The following is a 13,938-nucleotide window of genomic DNA, read 5'->3' as shown; positions in this document are numbered from 1 at the left end:
TCACATTCTCTCTGCTCTGCATCCAATAATGTGGCCCAGTACTCAGGACCCAGACAACATATCCATCTTATTAGTTTACATGCAGTCCAGTGTAAAACTGAAGGAAACTGTTATTAAATCACTTCCTCAGGACACAGTAGTTTAACATGGTCCACTGAGCTTAAAGAAAGGCTAATATGTTTATATTTCTTTTTCCTTTTTTCCTCTTCTGGTTGCACACCGCAGTGCACTACATTACAATGCAGTGAGCTGCGAGGCTTCTATAATTGGTACAGCAACCTATGGACCTTCACTAATTTTCCTAGACTGCAGGGATTGGGCGGGGCCCCTCTACCACACTGCTGCGGTGCGAGAGGGTTTTGTTGTGTGTGGCACTGTGGCTGCTGTCAAGGGCAGGGTAGGGGGACCACGTTGTACCTCCCTGCCCCCCACCCCCCATCCCCCCTCCCCTCCCTCCCCCACAGCTGCCCTCCCCCCTGGGGAGGGCAAAGGATTCTGGGAGTGCCAGAAAATGAAATATGATTTAAATGTTCCCTCTCAAACAGGCAATATCGTGTTCAAGGCATGTGCATTCCCATGCCCTTAAGATACAGGGGGTTCATTAAACCCAAGCAGTGATGTATTTCGGAGAATTTCAATGTTTATTGTTTGTATATTCTCTCCTGACGTGGGCATTAATATCATACAGCCCGAGCGCTGTTCTCGCCAGTGAACTTAGCATGTGGAGGAGGTACCATGGACTCGTTTGTCTTTTTTTTCCAGGTCAACAGGAAATAACTGGTAATGCTTTCCGTGATAGATGAAGATTCGGTCCGGTTGGTCCAGACAAGACGGGAATCAATGTCTCGAACGTTTACAGGATTGATGTGAGGCTTCGTTTGGGGGGGGGGGGGGGGGGTCGGAGGGGGTCGGAGGGGGTCTGTGAAAAAGATTAGGATTATGAATCTCATCTCATGTGTTGTGTGAGTCAGATGTGTCCAATCAGAGGGGATTAAGGGTCTTACACACTCCAACATCACAGACGCTCCCAGAGAAGGGGAACGATTAAACGATCCCTCTGCTTGATGTTCAAATGTATTCTCCCCCTTAATTCAGAAACCATCGCTTGAGGTGGGAAGGGAAGCGATAACAGCCATGCCTCTTTCTTACGAGGACCGTGTAGCAGCCATGTCGACTTCAAATCTGATGGAAATCGGGTGCCGTGATAGCTCACCGGATTAGTACACGAGTTCCACGTAGGCTGAGGTCTAACCGCAGCAGCCTGGGTTCGAATCTGGCCCCGGGGCCCCTTGCTGCATCTCTCCCCTGCCTTTTCTGTCACGCTTCACTTCAATAAAGAAAAATACCAAACAATAAATCTTAAAAATGATGGAAAGCTGTCAATTGTGTTGTCAGTTCCATTATTCCTTTTAATTTCTCCCCAAATGAATGTGGTGTGTGTTTGACGTCCACAGAAGGCATATCTGTAGCGCTATCGGGCCCCTCTCGTATCAGTGAGTGATCTTCCCGCCATAACCAGATTACATGGGGCCCCAGAGGTTTCTCCTGTAATTACTTTGCTGATTGGAAAAATAAGAATCCTTATAAGGTCTGTCAATCAAGCATGTTGTGTTTTCAGACAGATTACAGGGGAAATGTCAACCATTCTTCATGCATTCACACTCTGCGAATTCCTCTGAATACCTAAAGGCTGGGTGATTTACTAATTTCACAAACAAACAATGGAAAGTGTATAGGGCTGAAACAAATATGCAAGATTTCAGCTTGAGTGAGTCCAGTCAGCCCTCATGTTAATGTGTCATTGAACCTATGCGCGCGCGTGTGTGTGTGTGCATCCGTGTGTGTGTGTTTGCCGTCAATGTCTGTGTGCAGCCTATTTTCAGTGGCGGCAGTACAGTGGGTATATTGTTCTGATGATGCAATCCCTCAAGCTTTGTGCCGTTCTCTGCACCAGCCTGCTTGAAATGGGACGCTGTCTGACCCCGTGGAAGGGACACAAAAAAGAGGTCACCCCACAGAAGAAGAATTCCTGATTCACCTCGCACCCATGGGACACACAAACACCCACGCGTGTGCAGGGAGTGCCGGAACACACACACAGACACACACACACACGGCGGGGCGTCCATCTTTGCTTTTGGCCCTTGCTGCTGTCCTGGACATCCAGGAGCGGTGGGCTGCCACCTCAGCGGTCAGGCAGCCAGGCGCTCGCCTCACGCCCTGCCTGGGACGTGGGCAGGAGGGAGGCGTACTCAGAGGGGCTTTCGGTTTGGGTTCCTCGCAGAGGAAACCGGCGTGGGCGCGGGGAGAACGCGCCAACTCCGTGAGAGGTAGCCCCCCTGAGCGCTGCGACGGTGCCGCGAGGGGGAGTCGAACCCGCGGCCTTCTTGATGTGTGGCGACAGAGAGAGGCTTTGCGCCACGCGTTGTTTCTCACCTCATGTGACTTGTTCGGCCTCCTCTCTCTCTCTCTCTCTCTCTCGCTCTCTCTCTCTCTCTCTGTGTCTCTCTCTCTTCTTTTGTTGAGTGAATGATGCTCTCTGATATCCACGGTTGAGGGCTCATCTACTTTTTATGGTCTCTCGTCAGGGCCACATGGCTTTTGGGATGCGAAATCTAGCATCGCCCCCCTTCACTCTCCCCTCCGGTGTTTTTAATTATACATACGTGTAGATATGTAATATGTATATACATCATTTCAGAAGGGCTTTTTTCTCCCAGAGAAGTTGTACTTGTGGTAGAAGGAGAGCATGACAACATTGTTAGAAGGGTCCGGAGTACTGGGACCCACTGAGGCAGGCAGTCTGTTTCGCCCGACGCCCCCTTCAAAGACATCACGCTCCCACGAAAAACAAATCGAGCCGGATTGCTTGACGGATGATGATGAAATTAAGCTGCAATGATGTGTGTTTTCAAAACACAGTACTGTGACATCCCATAGAACAAGAATGTCCCCTCGCTGCCTTGCTCACTGTGGGCTGACAGACCCAGGCAGACTGGGGAGGCGTTGAGAAGACTGGGTCTGGATCTGGTCCATATGAATATTGCTCTTTAACCCTATCGACAGCAGAAAGGAAGACCCAACTGTACATAAGACAGAGGGGTTTGGCCAATGGCCACGTTGGAAATCTCCTTACTGGGATATCTAGACTGATAGAACAGGATTGTATTTTACATGTGAACGCAGGCGACATATATTGAGTTGCTCTCAACATCTGACACGAGTGCAGCCCTTCAAAACTCAGAGTGGAGAAAATTGGAGTTTTGTGGTGTTGCTGTCGAGCTGGCCTATGGGCGGTTTCACTTGTCAGTGTTGGAGCCTGAGAAATAAATGCTCTTCTTTTTTCTCTTTTCAACTAAAAGAAATGTTCAAAACATGGACCTTCTGTGGAGATATAGCCAATACAAGTTCAGTATTTATCTTCACTTGTGGTCTGTGTACCTATCCAGGCCCACAGGGGGCAACTGCAACATTTTCTGCAAATTATTGACAAGCACATTCAAGCCATTCATAAACTTTTTAAGAGTCCTGTCAAACCAGTCCCTCTTGCTCACCAACAACAAAATAATTCCACAGTGGAATTCGGATTTGCTTTATGCTGCATATTATTCATGTTGTAGATAAGGTGGAATTTAATTGAATTAATCTCCTTGATGCAGAGGATCTGCCTCATTCCTCTCCTTTAAACATTCATCAACCAAGAGACTTCCTTCAACTTGTCTTGGTGAGGAGGACGAATGGGCATTATCCATACATTCGCCAGCTAATATTTACACATGGTGCCATTAGATAAACACTATGCAAATTGCAATATTCTGCACCTCATAACAGCTCAGCGCGTCCATTAACGTAAGGTAATTAGTTGGAATTTGCATCATTAAATAGAAAACAATGGCATAATCATTTATGAATACTCAATCAGAGGATAATTACGCGGACCTGATCTCCATCTTCAGGGTGGAGAGGAGACACACAGATTAAAAGAGAGCCTTTGTTATCTGACCGCGGGCGTCTCTCTGCGCCTCGCTCAAACAAACAGTCTAATGGAGTCGTCGGAAGCGACTGTGTTCGTTAATGCTCGCGTCGCCGCCTTTTTTTGTTGTTGTGTGCGCGCCTTTGTCAACAGCTCCTCCTTTGTGTCGCCCGCGTGAACACATCGGCGACAATGACGCCGGCGCCGTCTGTTTGTGTGGACTGAGAGAAGTCGATTACTGAGAACAAAGAGGCGGAAGGAGGAACGAGGAATGTGTTGGAATGGGATACGGGAGCGCTGCGTGTTGGCATGGTTGAGCAGCTAGCCCAGAGACCGCGTTCAACACTGATGGATACAGTCCCATAACACAGAGACACAGAGATGACAAAACTTAAAACCCGACAAATGGAGTCCAGACAGAACGAATACAGGGGCCTGGCTGTGCCCCTCGGAACATAGAACGCGAGGAAATGGAATGAAAGGTCTAATATAGTCACAGTGTGCGTTTAGACAAAGATAGGAAGAGAAGACCTGGTAAAAGCCTACTACCTTTGACCCCGATGGTGGGTGTAGTCTGACAGTCCAGTATTAAGGCAGGGGAGCACTGCTTCTGTGGACTCTCACTTCCCAGCTGAGCTTTTAACATGAGCAGTCCAGAGCTGCAGTCGGCTGTCCTCTGTGTGCCAGAGGACCACAGGGAGGGAGAGAGGGAGGGAGATGGAGACAGAGAGAGAAGGGGAGAGGTGAAGGCAGAGAGGGAGACGGAGAGAGGAGGAGATGGGGGGGAAGGGAGAGGCAGAGAGAAGGAGAGAGAGAGAAGAAGAGGGAGGTGGGGAGGAAGGGAGATAGGGAGGGAGAAGGAGAGAGAGGCAGAGAGACGGCGAGGGAAAGAGAGGGAGATGGCGAGAGGGAGAGAGAGGGTGGGCCGCGTTCTGCAGAAGGAGACAGCTCCACAGCTCCCCCCAGTGGAAGGAAGAGTGTGATTCTGCTCCGAGGATACTGGGGAGAAACGCATGTGGAGGCAGCCTCATTACATACAGTCTGTCTCCTTGCAGACTCACTCACGCAAATATCCACTGGTAGGACTGAGCTATTCACCCTACATTGGACATCACCGATCCGCAAGCCCTCACATGTCTGAACCGGGTGTGTGTGCGTTTGTGTACATGTGTGCGTTTGTGGGCGTACAACCCGAACCCTAACGACAGCTTTCTTTATTGAGAGACACGTCAAGGCAGTCTTTTCTTGCGTGCCTTGTGAACGTATGTGTGCGTTGATGAAGTGGGTGTGTAGGTGTGTGTGCGTGTGCGTTGATGACGTGGGTGTGTAGGTGTGTGTGCGCGTGGGTTGGGGGTGGGCGGGGTCAGTGGTTATGTAGATATTACAGTAGTGTATCATTGGATAGACAGGGGATTTGTCTCTGTTTATCTGGTCAAATGAAATGTAATTAGAGAGTAAGGGTGGCACAAAGCAAGCAGGAATGGAGGGCCGAGGCCGGCTAATCAACTCTTCAATCAGTCTATCCGTTAATCAGGGAGGTGAGAGTGGGAGAATGCAAATGAGGTGAATTTGATATGTGGGGTCCCAGTTCGACTTCTGTCATAACAAAAGTTAATTAAGAAAAGCATCGCTCTGTCGAGGCCTCGCGTTTGTGGCTCCTGTCTCTCCTTCCCTCCTAGATCCTGTGTCTCTCTCTCTCTGTGCATCCTGTTTGCCTCTCTGCCCAATCCTCTTTTCCATGTTCTCCCTACAGAGAGAACCAATTTGAGAGGAAATCTGTGCGTCGTTTAAAAGTCGACCCCCGTTATTGATTAAGCATGCAACGCGAGCGGTTGTTTATACAAATTTGCCCAAGGAAACACTGCGCCGAGCCAAACGCTGGGGAATCTCCATATGCAAATGTTTCGACGTTTACAGACTGTTTACCCACAGTGTCGGAGGTATGTTCTGGCATCATCTGTTTGCTTAAGAAGACGCAGAGAAGCTCACCTGAAGCCTCTTTGCAGTTACCTCTGCTCGCTTGTTTCCCCGCCACAATCGAAAGATAGTCTCAGTTGAGTTTCCACGAGTGGGCAAGCTGTGCGCCTGCCCCCGACTAAGTTAATAAAGCGATGAGTTATTGGTGTGTGGGGGTTGGCGGGTGGGGGTGCCAGGGGGGGGGGGGGGGGGCACGACATGTTGTGCAGCTGTTCCATCCACACTGGCCAGTGTGTGAAACGACCATAAGCCACCACGGCTGACAAGCAATGGCCATAGTTCAAAGAGAGTGACTGCATAATGGATGGGGCTGAGGATCTCCAGGTGGGAGGGTGCTCCGTCATTCTGGCCTATCAGGAGAGGGGCTGAGGGCCGTCGGGCACCGTCGAGGTGCATCCCTGTCATCGATGGACGCCGGCCCCCGACACTTTGTTTTGGGAATGTGTGTTTTCCAGCTGCGTCGGTTCGCGCATTAGCGATGCAAATCCCAGTCTCTGTGGTGTTTTACTACACCTGTTCCTGTTTTTCCTGGCTGGCCGTCGACAGGCGAGGGGCCCACAAATCAAGCGGGGTAGCGGAGAGGGGCGGACAGGTAAGCCCGCTCTGCTGTCGCCGTGACACCGCCCCCCACCCCCTCCTCCGCTGCTCATGGTTTTGCCATTTGTTCTGTCATCAGTCATTTTTATAACCCTCTATCTCTCCCTCTCTATCTCTCCCCCTCGCTCTCTCCCTCTCTCTCTCTCTCTCTTTCCCTCTTGCTCTCTCTCTTTCTCTCGCTCTCTCTCTGTTGACGGCTTCCCCCCTCCGCACGCCCGCACTGACAGGGACGGCGGTGTCTACCCCTCAGCCTCTGTCACCTCAGAGGGATGTGCGCAGGGTTCAGCCTGAACTGGGTCAAACAGATCCGCCGTTCTTTAAGGGTCCCAGATTTCTGCACTGGGAATTGGTCTCAAAACACCCAGAGAGAGAGACAGAGAGAGACAGAGAGAGAGAGAGAGAGAGAGAGAGAGAGAGAGAGAGAGAGAGAGAGAGAGAGAGAGAGAGAGAGAGAGAGAGAGAGGAGGAGAGCAAGGGGGAGGAAGAAAAGAGAAAGCTGAACCCTTCCTGTCAACCCCAGGCCTGTTTCTGCCAAGTGACAACATGTAGGGACTTGTGCGAGGTATGGTAGAGGGGAAGGGAATTCTGAGCAGAGAGAAACTGCTGGTGTTGTCGAGCACCTTGACGAACAGCAAGCTCAAAGTTGACTCTAAAATTGCTCTTAATTGCAGTAATAATTGAACGCAGATGGTGTGAGTATTGTATGAGCTCTAATTTGTCTTTTCACTACTGTAAATGTGTGACATGTGTTTGTGTCTAACTATTGTCATACCTGCTGTGTCTCTCTGGGTTTGGTGAATGCCTCTGTTTCCAACTGTTTGCTTTTGGTTTCAGGCGTTTGTATTGCCATGCAGAACCTGTCTGTATGAATCCTACTAGTTGAACCCTGTTATAAAGGACATATTCTACTTTCAGGACCCGTGTTGAAGAGGCACTGGCTTGGGCAGAGTCAGTCGATAAACTTCTGCAGTGTAAAAGTAAGCTCCTGTCTGTCCATCGGCGAGTTATTTACCGTGACTTCTGCCCTCGCCGCAGTTGTCCTGCTCTCCACCACAGCTGGTCTCCAGAAGCTCGGCGGTTTTCCACCAAGCAGAGCGTGGCGTCTCACAGGGTATCAAAGAGGTGGGAGCGTGCTCCGGGGGCGGAGAGGAGCATGTGACCCGTTCTTATTGTCAGAGCCACAGAGCAGGAGCCGTGATGGTGTCAGTCTGACAAGAGCCCAGGCTCCGATCCTATTCCAAAATGCCTCGGGGGCAGAGAGATGTTTTTTCTGTCTCTCGCTCCATCTTCCCTCTTCCCCTCCTCCCCCCCCCTTCCTCCTCCTTTCTTTCGCTCTCACCTCCCTGTAATTACATTTTATGGAAATGAGCTTGGCGGTGCTCTTTCTTCACCTTTGTCACTTGTTTTTTTATTTTATCCCCCCCCCCCCCCCCCCCCCCAAGTTCCAACTAGTCATGGTAAACGCGGAGGATATGATATCCGTGCTTCATTTAAATCAAACTGTAACCGAGAAATACAGTACCTGATGTCGTCGCACAGGAGGAACGAGTTGCCATGGACACATTTTGTCGATTACCGTCAGTTTTCCAGCTGTGATTTATGGGAAGTCATTACCATGAGTAATGTTAGGGCACACGGTTTGGTGTTTGTTTGTGCTCCCCACAGACCAGTGAAAAATGACACACCTGAACGGATGTATAAATAGACGGGGCAGTTTGAAAAGGTGTAGCGCTGGACACCAGGACTAATTAGGCTACCAAACCAAGTTCACTCACATTTAGATTCCAGCGTTGCGTGTGTGTATGTGTGTGAGTGCGAATTTACGAGAGAATCTTTAACCCTTCTCCAAACTCACAGTCTCATGTAGGTTGTGGTAACGGGCCTACTCTGATCTCTGCGGGCTTGTGTGTCGTCAAGGTGTCAGCGTAGAGTTGTGTGACCTCCCTGTAACCCCATCCCTGATGGATTTGCTTTTCCGTCCAGAGGGCCAGATGGTCTTTGGGGAGTTTCTGAAGACAGAATACAGTGAGGAGAACATCCTTTTCTGGCTGGCCTGTGAACAGTACAAGAAAGTCCAATCCATCTCCGAGATGAGAGCCACAGCTAACAGGATATACTCAGAGTTTGTCCAAGTCGACGCTCCCAGACAGGTACAGGCATAGGCACAGTCTGCCAGAACTGAACAGAAACACCAGCTCACTGTTAGCTTGAAACACGTTAGCTGAGCTGTGATGGCTTGTTTGACGTACAGTCCATTGACAGGCTACATGGGAGTCAGGTGGCTGAGCGGTGAGGGAATCGGGCTAGTAATCAGAAGGTTGCTGGTTCGATCCCCGGCTCTGCCAAATGACGTTGTGTCCTTGGGCAAGGCACTTCACCCTACTTGCCTCGGGGGGAATGTCCCTGTACTTACTGTAAGTCGCTCTGGATAACAGCGTCTGCTAAATGACTAAATGTAAATGTTTGAGCGTCACCACCATCAAACCGACCAAATATGAATGTTGTTTTTCACTGCCACTTTCTTTTCTTTTTTTCTTTTTTTCATTAGATCAACATCGATTGCGGAACCAGAGAGGACATAACCGAGTCTGTCTCCCATCCGACCAGGGCTTCCTTCGACAGGGCGCAGCGGTTAATCTACCGCCTGATGGCGAAAGACTCCTACCCCCGTTTCCTCAAGTCGGACATCTACCGGACTCTTCTGAAGCAGTCTGAGCGGAGATGAAGACCCAGAGAGGACCCGTCGCCCACGCCGCCTCCTGGAGGAACACTCCTGGTCTGTGGACCCTCCAGTCTGCCATCTCCCCATTAGGGATACCCAAGCGGGGAAACAGTATACTTTAATGGGATTAAAATGTATTAAATGAGAGCTGAATACATTTTTATTCTATTTAGATTGTTCTTCATAATTGGAAATGTACTTAAAATTGACGTTATTTTTCTGTATTCACATACTTATTGACATCTTGAATATATTTCAGTATGTTTGTAGTCACACTTTGCAAGTATACTGCAAGTATTAGTTATTTCTGCTTGGGTACGTATTGCTCAAGGGCAGAGTATTTGACTTCAGAACAAGAGGTTGCAGGTTCAAACCACCCTGTTCATCGCTTTGGACAAAAGCTAAATGAACATAATCCTCATATCACTGTTGTTCAGCACACCTGAACTCTGGGTTTCGGCTCTGCAGGCTAGGACAGGGCACAAGCTCCTTTATCAGGCTCAGTCGATAATCAGGAAAGAGCTGTCTCCTTGTTCCAGACAGCAGATGGAAACCCTGTGATGGATCGATTGGCAGTGCTAGGGTGAATTTAGACCAAACGATACAGATATTTACGGCATCCTCACTGAACTAAACTACATGTCTTTACTGCCTACCTAATGTCTAAAACGAAGGCGACAAATCGTCCAAATGCAGAATTTATCATTACATTTCGGGGTGATCCTACCGTCTAAGAATCTGAGAATCTTCTTATTTCCTATTCTAGGGTCAGTAGAATGGTGATTCGAAACAACCCAACACACTATTCAACACAATTTTGTGAGTTGTTGAGAGGTGGCGTGTTGTTTCACGCCGAAGTCTCCCACAGGCTCTGCTGTTGTGTTTTTTATTTCCTAACCTGTGTGTTCCTGGCTTCCATCAGTCACTGCAGGACCCCGCTGCATGCTGGGAAGACTCTGCAGGCTGTCTTACACAGCCCTGTTTTTGAGTCACTGAACAATATTCAAATAGCTTTTAGAATATCTTCCAGACAAATCTCGTTTTATTTGTTAAACGTGTTCAATCATTTCTTTACCAAGCTTTATTTTCCAACGGACGGCTTAATTGATTGAAAAAAATAATGTGTCATTAAACATTCATACTTTGTGGAAAACCACCGTTCAAAATGCAGGGATGGTCAAACCCTTTGATACCAAGCTGTCTACAAATGCTGTGGGGCAAAACAAATAAAAACATTGATAAATAGTTGTTTATTCCCGAGGTTTGAGATTCGGGAGGGAGGGAGGGAGCACTGCAAGTCCACAGAAGAGAGGACTTCTTTGGGCTTTCACAACTGAGATAATGCTCAGAGACTGAGCTGGGGAGAACAGCAGCAACATCTCCCAGCGGGGGGGGGGGGGGGGGGGGGGGGGGGCAGATAAGGTGTCTGGAACTCTGTTGAGTGCCCAAAATTGTCCCAGTTTCCAACTGAGGAAACAGGACATTTCTGCGGGAAGATTAACACCTGCAGCAAAGCCTCCGCTGCTCAGATGCATTCTGTGGCTTTAAAGTTTTGGAAACCGTATTTCTTTCCGAACACACAGTGTTCTCCTGAATTTCCCTCTTTGCATTCCATACGTCTCTATCTTCACACACCTCACTGATACGGCCACACAAAGCAGATTTCAGACTCTTTGACTTTGCTCAGTCGAAACCTTGGAGTTTCCAAGCCAGCCCACACTTCCGAGTTTGCTCATGGACACTGCACGTGCATGTCCACAAGGGGGCAACAGAGACTTGATTTACAATCACATAAACAAAATACCATGCATTTTTATTCTGTGCTTCTTGAAAACAATTCAGCGTGACAATAATATAACCAACCGTTATAGTTAACTCGACATGCCCATTCATGAAACCACAGATGGATTTGTATTTAGGAGATATACAAAGAGACATTTTCACACAGCCCAGCCACGTCCAGTGAACTTCTCAACTGGTCTTAGGAATAAAAACAATGATGTATTGATTCAGAAGACTCTTTTATCCCAAGGAATGTACAGGAGAACTTGAACATGCAACCTCAGGATCTGCAGTCAAGTGCTCTAACCCCTGAGCTATACCGAGGAAGATAGCTGACTAAGTAGACCAGACATTCACACTTCCTGTTCTGCTAACTGAGACAGAGAGACATTGGGGGGGCAGATTTGTATCTTGGGGATTCAGACACCAGACGATGGTAAACTGTCAGTCTGACTTCTCCAGAATCTCCCGCAGTCACCTCGATTCCCAGGCCGATTCACTTCCACCTCTCTTCGGCAGAAGCTTCTCTGGGGTTTCACTGAAAGTCTCGTGACATGGACTCTCATGCTGCCTGTGGAGCTCTGACACTGACACTGTGACAACCTGCCGTCATGCTGCCGTCACCCCACTGCCCACGCGGTGGGACGTCAGCCCTCCTGGTTCAGACCTTCATCCCTGTCGTCCGGCCCTCGGTTGACAGGGCCTGGTGGCATCCCACCCCCTGGAAACCATGGATCCTGTCAAAGTCGACGTGTAAGTCAGAGGTTGTGCACTCAAACACTGGCAGAACCAGCCCACTCTCGAGGCTGAAAAATCGAGGCCTGACGAGACTTTCCTCATGCTGGAAATTTCAGCCATGTTGAAATCCTTAGTGAGTCCTGTGCGTAGGAAGTGAGCAGATCGCTCTGTCGGACAGTGGTAAGAGTCAGGCTTGTATTGTATTTAGTGTATTTAGCAGACGCTCTTACCCAGAGCGACTTACAGTAAGTACAGGGACATTCTCCCCGAGGCAAGTAGGGCGAAGGGCCTTGCCCAAGGACACAACGTCATTTTGCACAGCCGGGAATCGATCCAACAACCTTCTGATTAACAGCCCGACTCCCTCACCGCTCAGCCATCTGAACCCTTGGCTTGGAGGGAGTCGCAAAGCACGCTGTCCCATTGTGGTCATTGCTATTGTCGGAAAGTGTAGGGATTTCATTTGCGTCGGTGAGAAGTTGGAGGGAGATTGAGTTTGGTGTGATTGAGTTTGGTGTCGCCATGAGGCTGAGGCGACCACGTCATGAAGCCCTTAACGAAGAAATGACGCTCATCCGAAATAATGGAATTATCCCGTGGAAACCTCGACCCAGATGCGTCAGCCTCAGATAGTATTAATAGAGGATACACTGTATTCGATTTGATTGTACTGCACCATTCTGGGATGCAAACAGTCTCACATGTCACACCAAGCATTCTTGGAGAAGGGTCAATTTTTGGGTGTTTGCCGCCGTTGTTGTTCGAGCTCTAATAAAAAGCTGCGCTGTTTGTTTTTGGAAGATTTCCTGCCTTTTAGAGGCCCAGTAGTGGACTGCGGTGTCTCCTTCACAGACTAAGCTAACTGGGTCTTACTCACAGGGCAGGTAATTAATGACCGCTGTTTCATCTGCTCTCGCTCTCACCCTCCTCGTTATGATTTAATTGCCTCGAAATTCAATTACGCATCCATCTGAGGAGTTCCTAACGGCAGTCACATGTCGTGCCTCGGAGCCGACAGGCAGGAAGAGAAATGAATGCACGTGCTGGGGACTTCCTCCTCCTCCTCTTCTCCTCCTTCTTCTTCTTCCGTCCCAACTGCGGCTCAAGGAGCCCAGCAGGCCGAGTTGGGTCATCAGCTATCTGCCTGTCCGCATGGCCGTGTGAAATGCTCAGGGTTGCAAAGGTCATGCCGAGACAGCGCTAACGACGACTGAACGGCGCGCGGTGCGCGGGCCAACACGTGATTTACCGTTGAGTGACCGGCGTCACCGGCTGAATGTACGGAGGAAGGCCACAGGTAGGAAGGGAGGTGCCTGTGGACCCCGAACGGTATTAAGGAAAGGAGGCTGTCTGATGTGGCACAGGGTTTTTTTTCTTCTTCTTTTGTTTCACACACCCAGAGCCACTGGACGTTGTGACTCAGCGTCACATCCGATGATGAAACCCTCAGGGCCTAGGGTCGTGGCCTCGTTGTGGTGAAATCGTCTCAGCAACGCAACCGGCCACTCCCTGATTCTACAAAGCCGGTTTGAAGGAACACAGAGGATATTCACGTTTGACACGTTTTGTAATCACACGTTTGTTTCTGGTGTGTGGATCGAAGGGATTTGATCCTTTTCCGCCCCAGGTCAAAAAAGAAAATATAAGTGAACAAAAAACTCAGAAAAAACAAAAAGTGTTTCAGATATCGATCAAGGATCTATTTTTAACTCAGGGTAAAAGCACATCATGGGGTTAATATTTTAGTATTTGGGGAGTCAGATGGCTGAGTAGTTAGGGAATCAGCTATTACTCAGAGGGTTGCCGGTTCGATCCCCGGCCGTGCAATAAATTATGTTGTGTCCTTGGGCAAGGCACTTCACCCTACTTGCCTAGGGGGAATGTCCCTGTACTTACTGTAAGTCGCTCTGGATAAGAGCGTCTGCTAAATGACTAAATGTAAATTAACAGCGTTCAATGAAATCACCATTTTCTCGTGCTCGAAAAATTGGCACGGACACCGCCTCATTATTTTTGTCCTTCTTGACTTGTACTCCCACGTGATTTTCTATTATTGACTACAAACACAGAAGGATCAAGTTTCCTGAAAAAACAAAGGAGGCTTTGTCCTTAAAACCTACCTGTGTGCCCCAATGTTGGGGGACGGACT

At 49.0% G+C, this 13,938-nt stretch overlaps 1 protein-coding gene across 1 annotated transcript; it reads left to right on the top strand.

Annotated features, from left to right (window-relative positions):
- The first annotated feature begins 7,080 nt into the window (after positions 1 to 7,080).
- On the top strand, positions 7,081 to 10,514 carry LOC134013066 (regulator of G-protein signaling 21-like). Its single transcript, XM_062452811.1, has 4 exons — positions 7,081 to 7,239; positions 7,463 to 7,524; positions 8,531 to 8,697; positions 9,096 to 10,514. Exons 1-4 carry the CDS (start codon positions 7,235 to 7,237, stop codon positions 9,270 to 9,272), a joined length of 411 nt encoding a protein of 136 aa, XP_062308795.1. The 5' UTR covers positions 7,081 to 7,234; the 3' UTR covers positions 9,273 to 10,514.
- The last annotated feature ends 3,424 nt before the right edge of the window (positions 10,515 to 13,938 follow it).

This window comes from Osmerus eperlanus, chromosome 26, assembly GCF_963692335.1.
Source record: "Osmerus eperlanus chromosome 26, fOsmEpe2.1, whole genome shotgun sequence".
Lineage (NCBI taxonomy): Eukaryota > Metazoa > Chordata > Actinopteri > Osmeriformes > Osmeridae > Osmerus > Osmerus eperlanus.
This window is presented reverse-complemented; position numbering and strand designations above follow the sequence as displayed.

Bases quoted from the DNA above. Each gene is read 5' to 3' on its own strand.
- LOC134013066 (XM_062452811.1), top strand. The intron at 7,525-8,530 runs GTAAGCTCCTGT...TTTTCCGTCCAG, and splicing joins TAAACTTCTGCAGTGTAAAA to AGGGCCAGATGGTCTTTGGG. The intron at 8,698-9,095 runs GTACAGGCATAG...TTTTTTCATTAG, and splicing joins AAGTCGACGCTCCCAGACAG to ATCAACATCGATTGCGGAAC.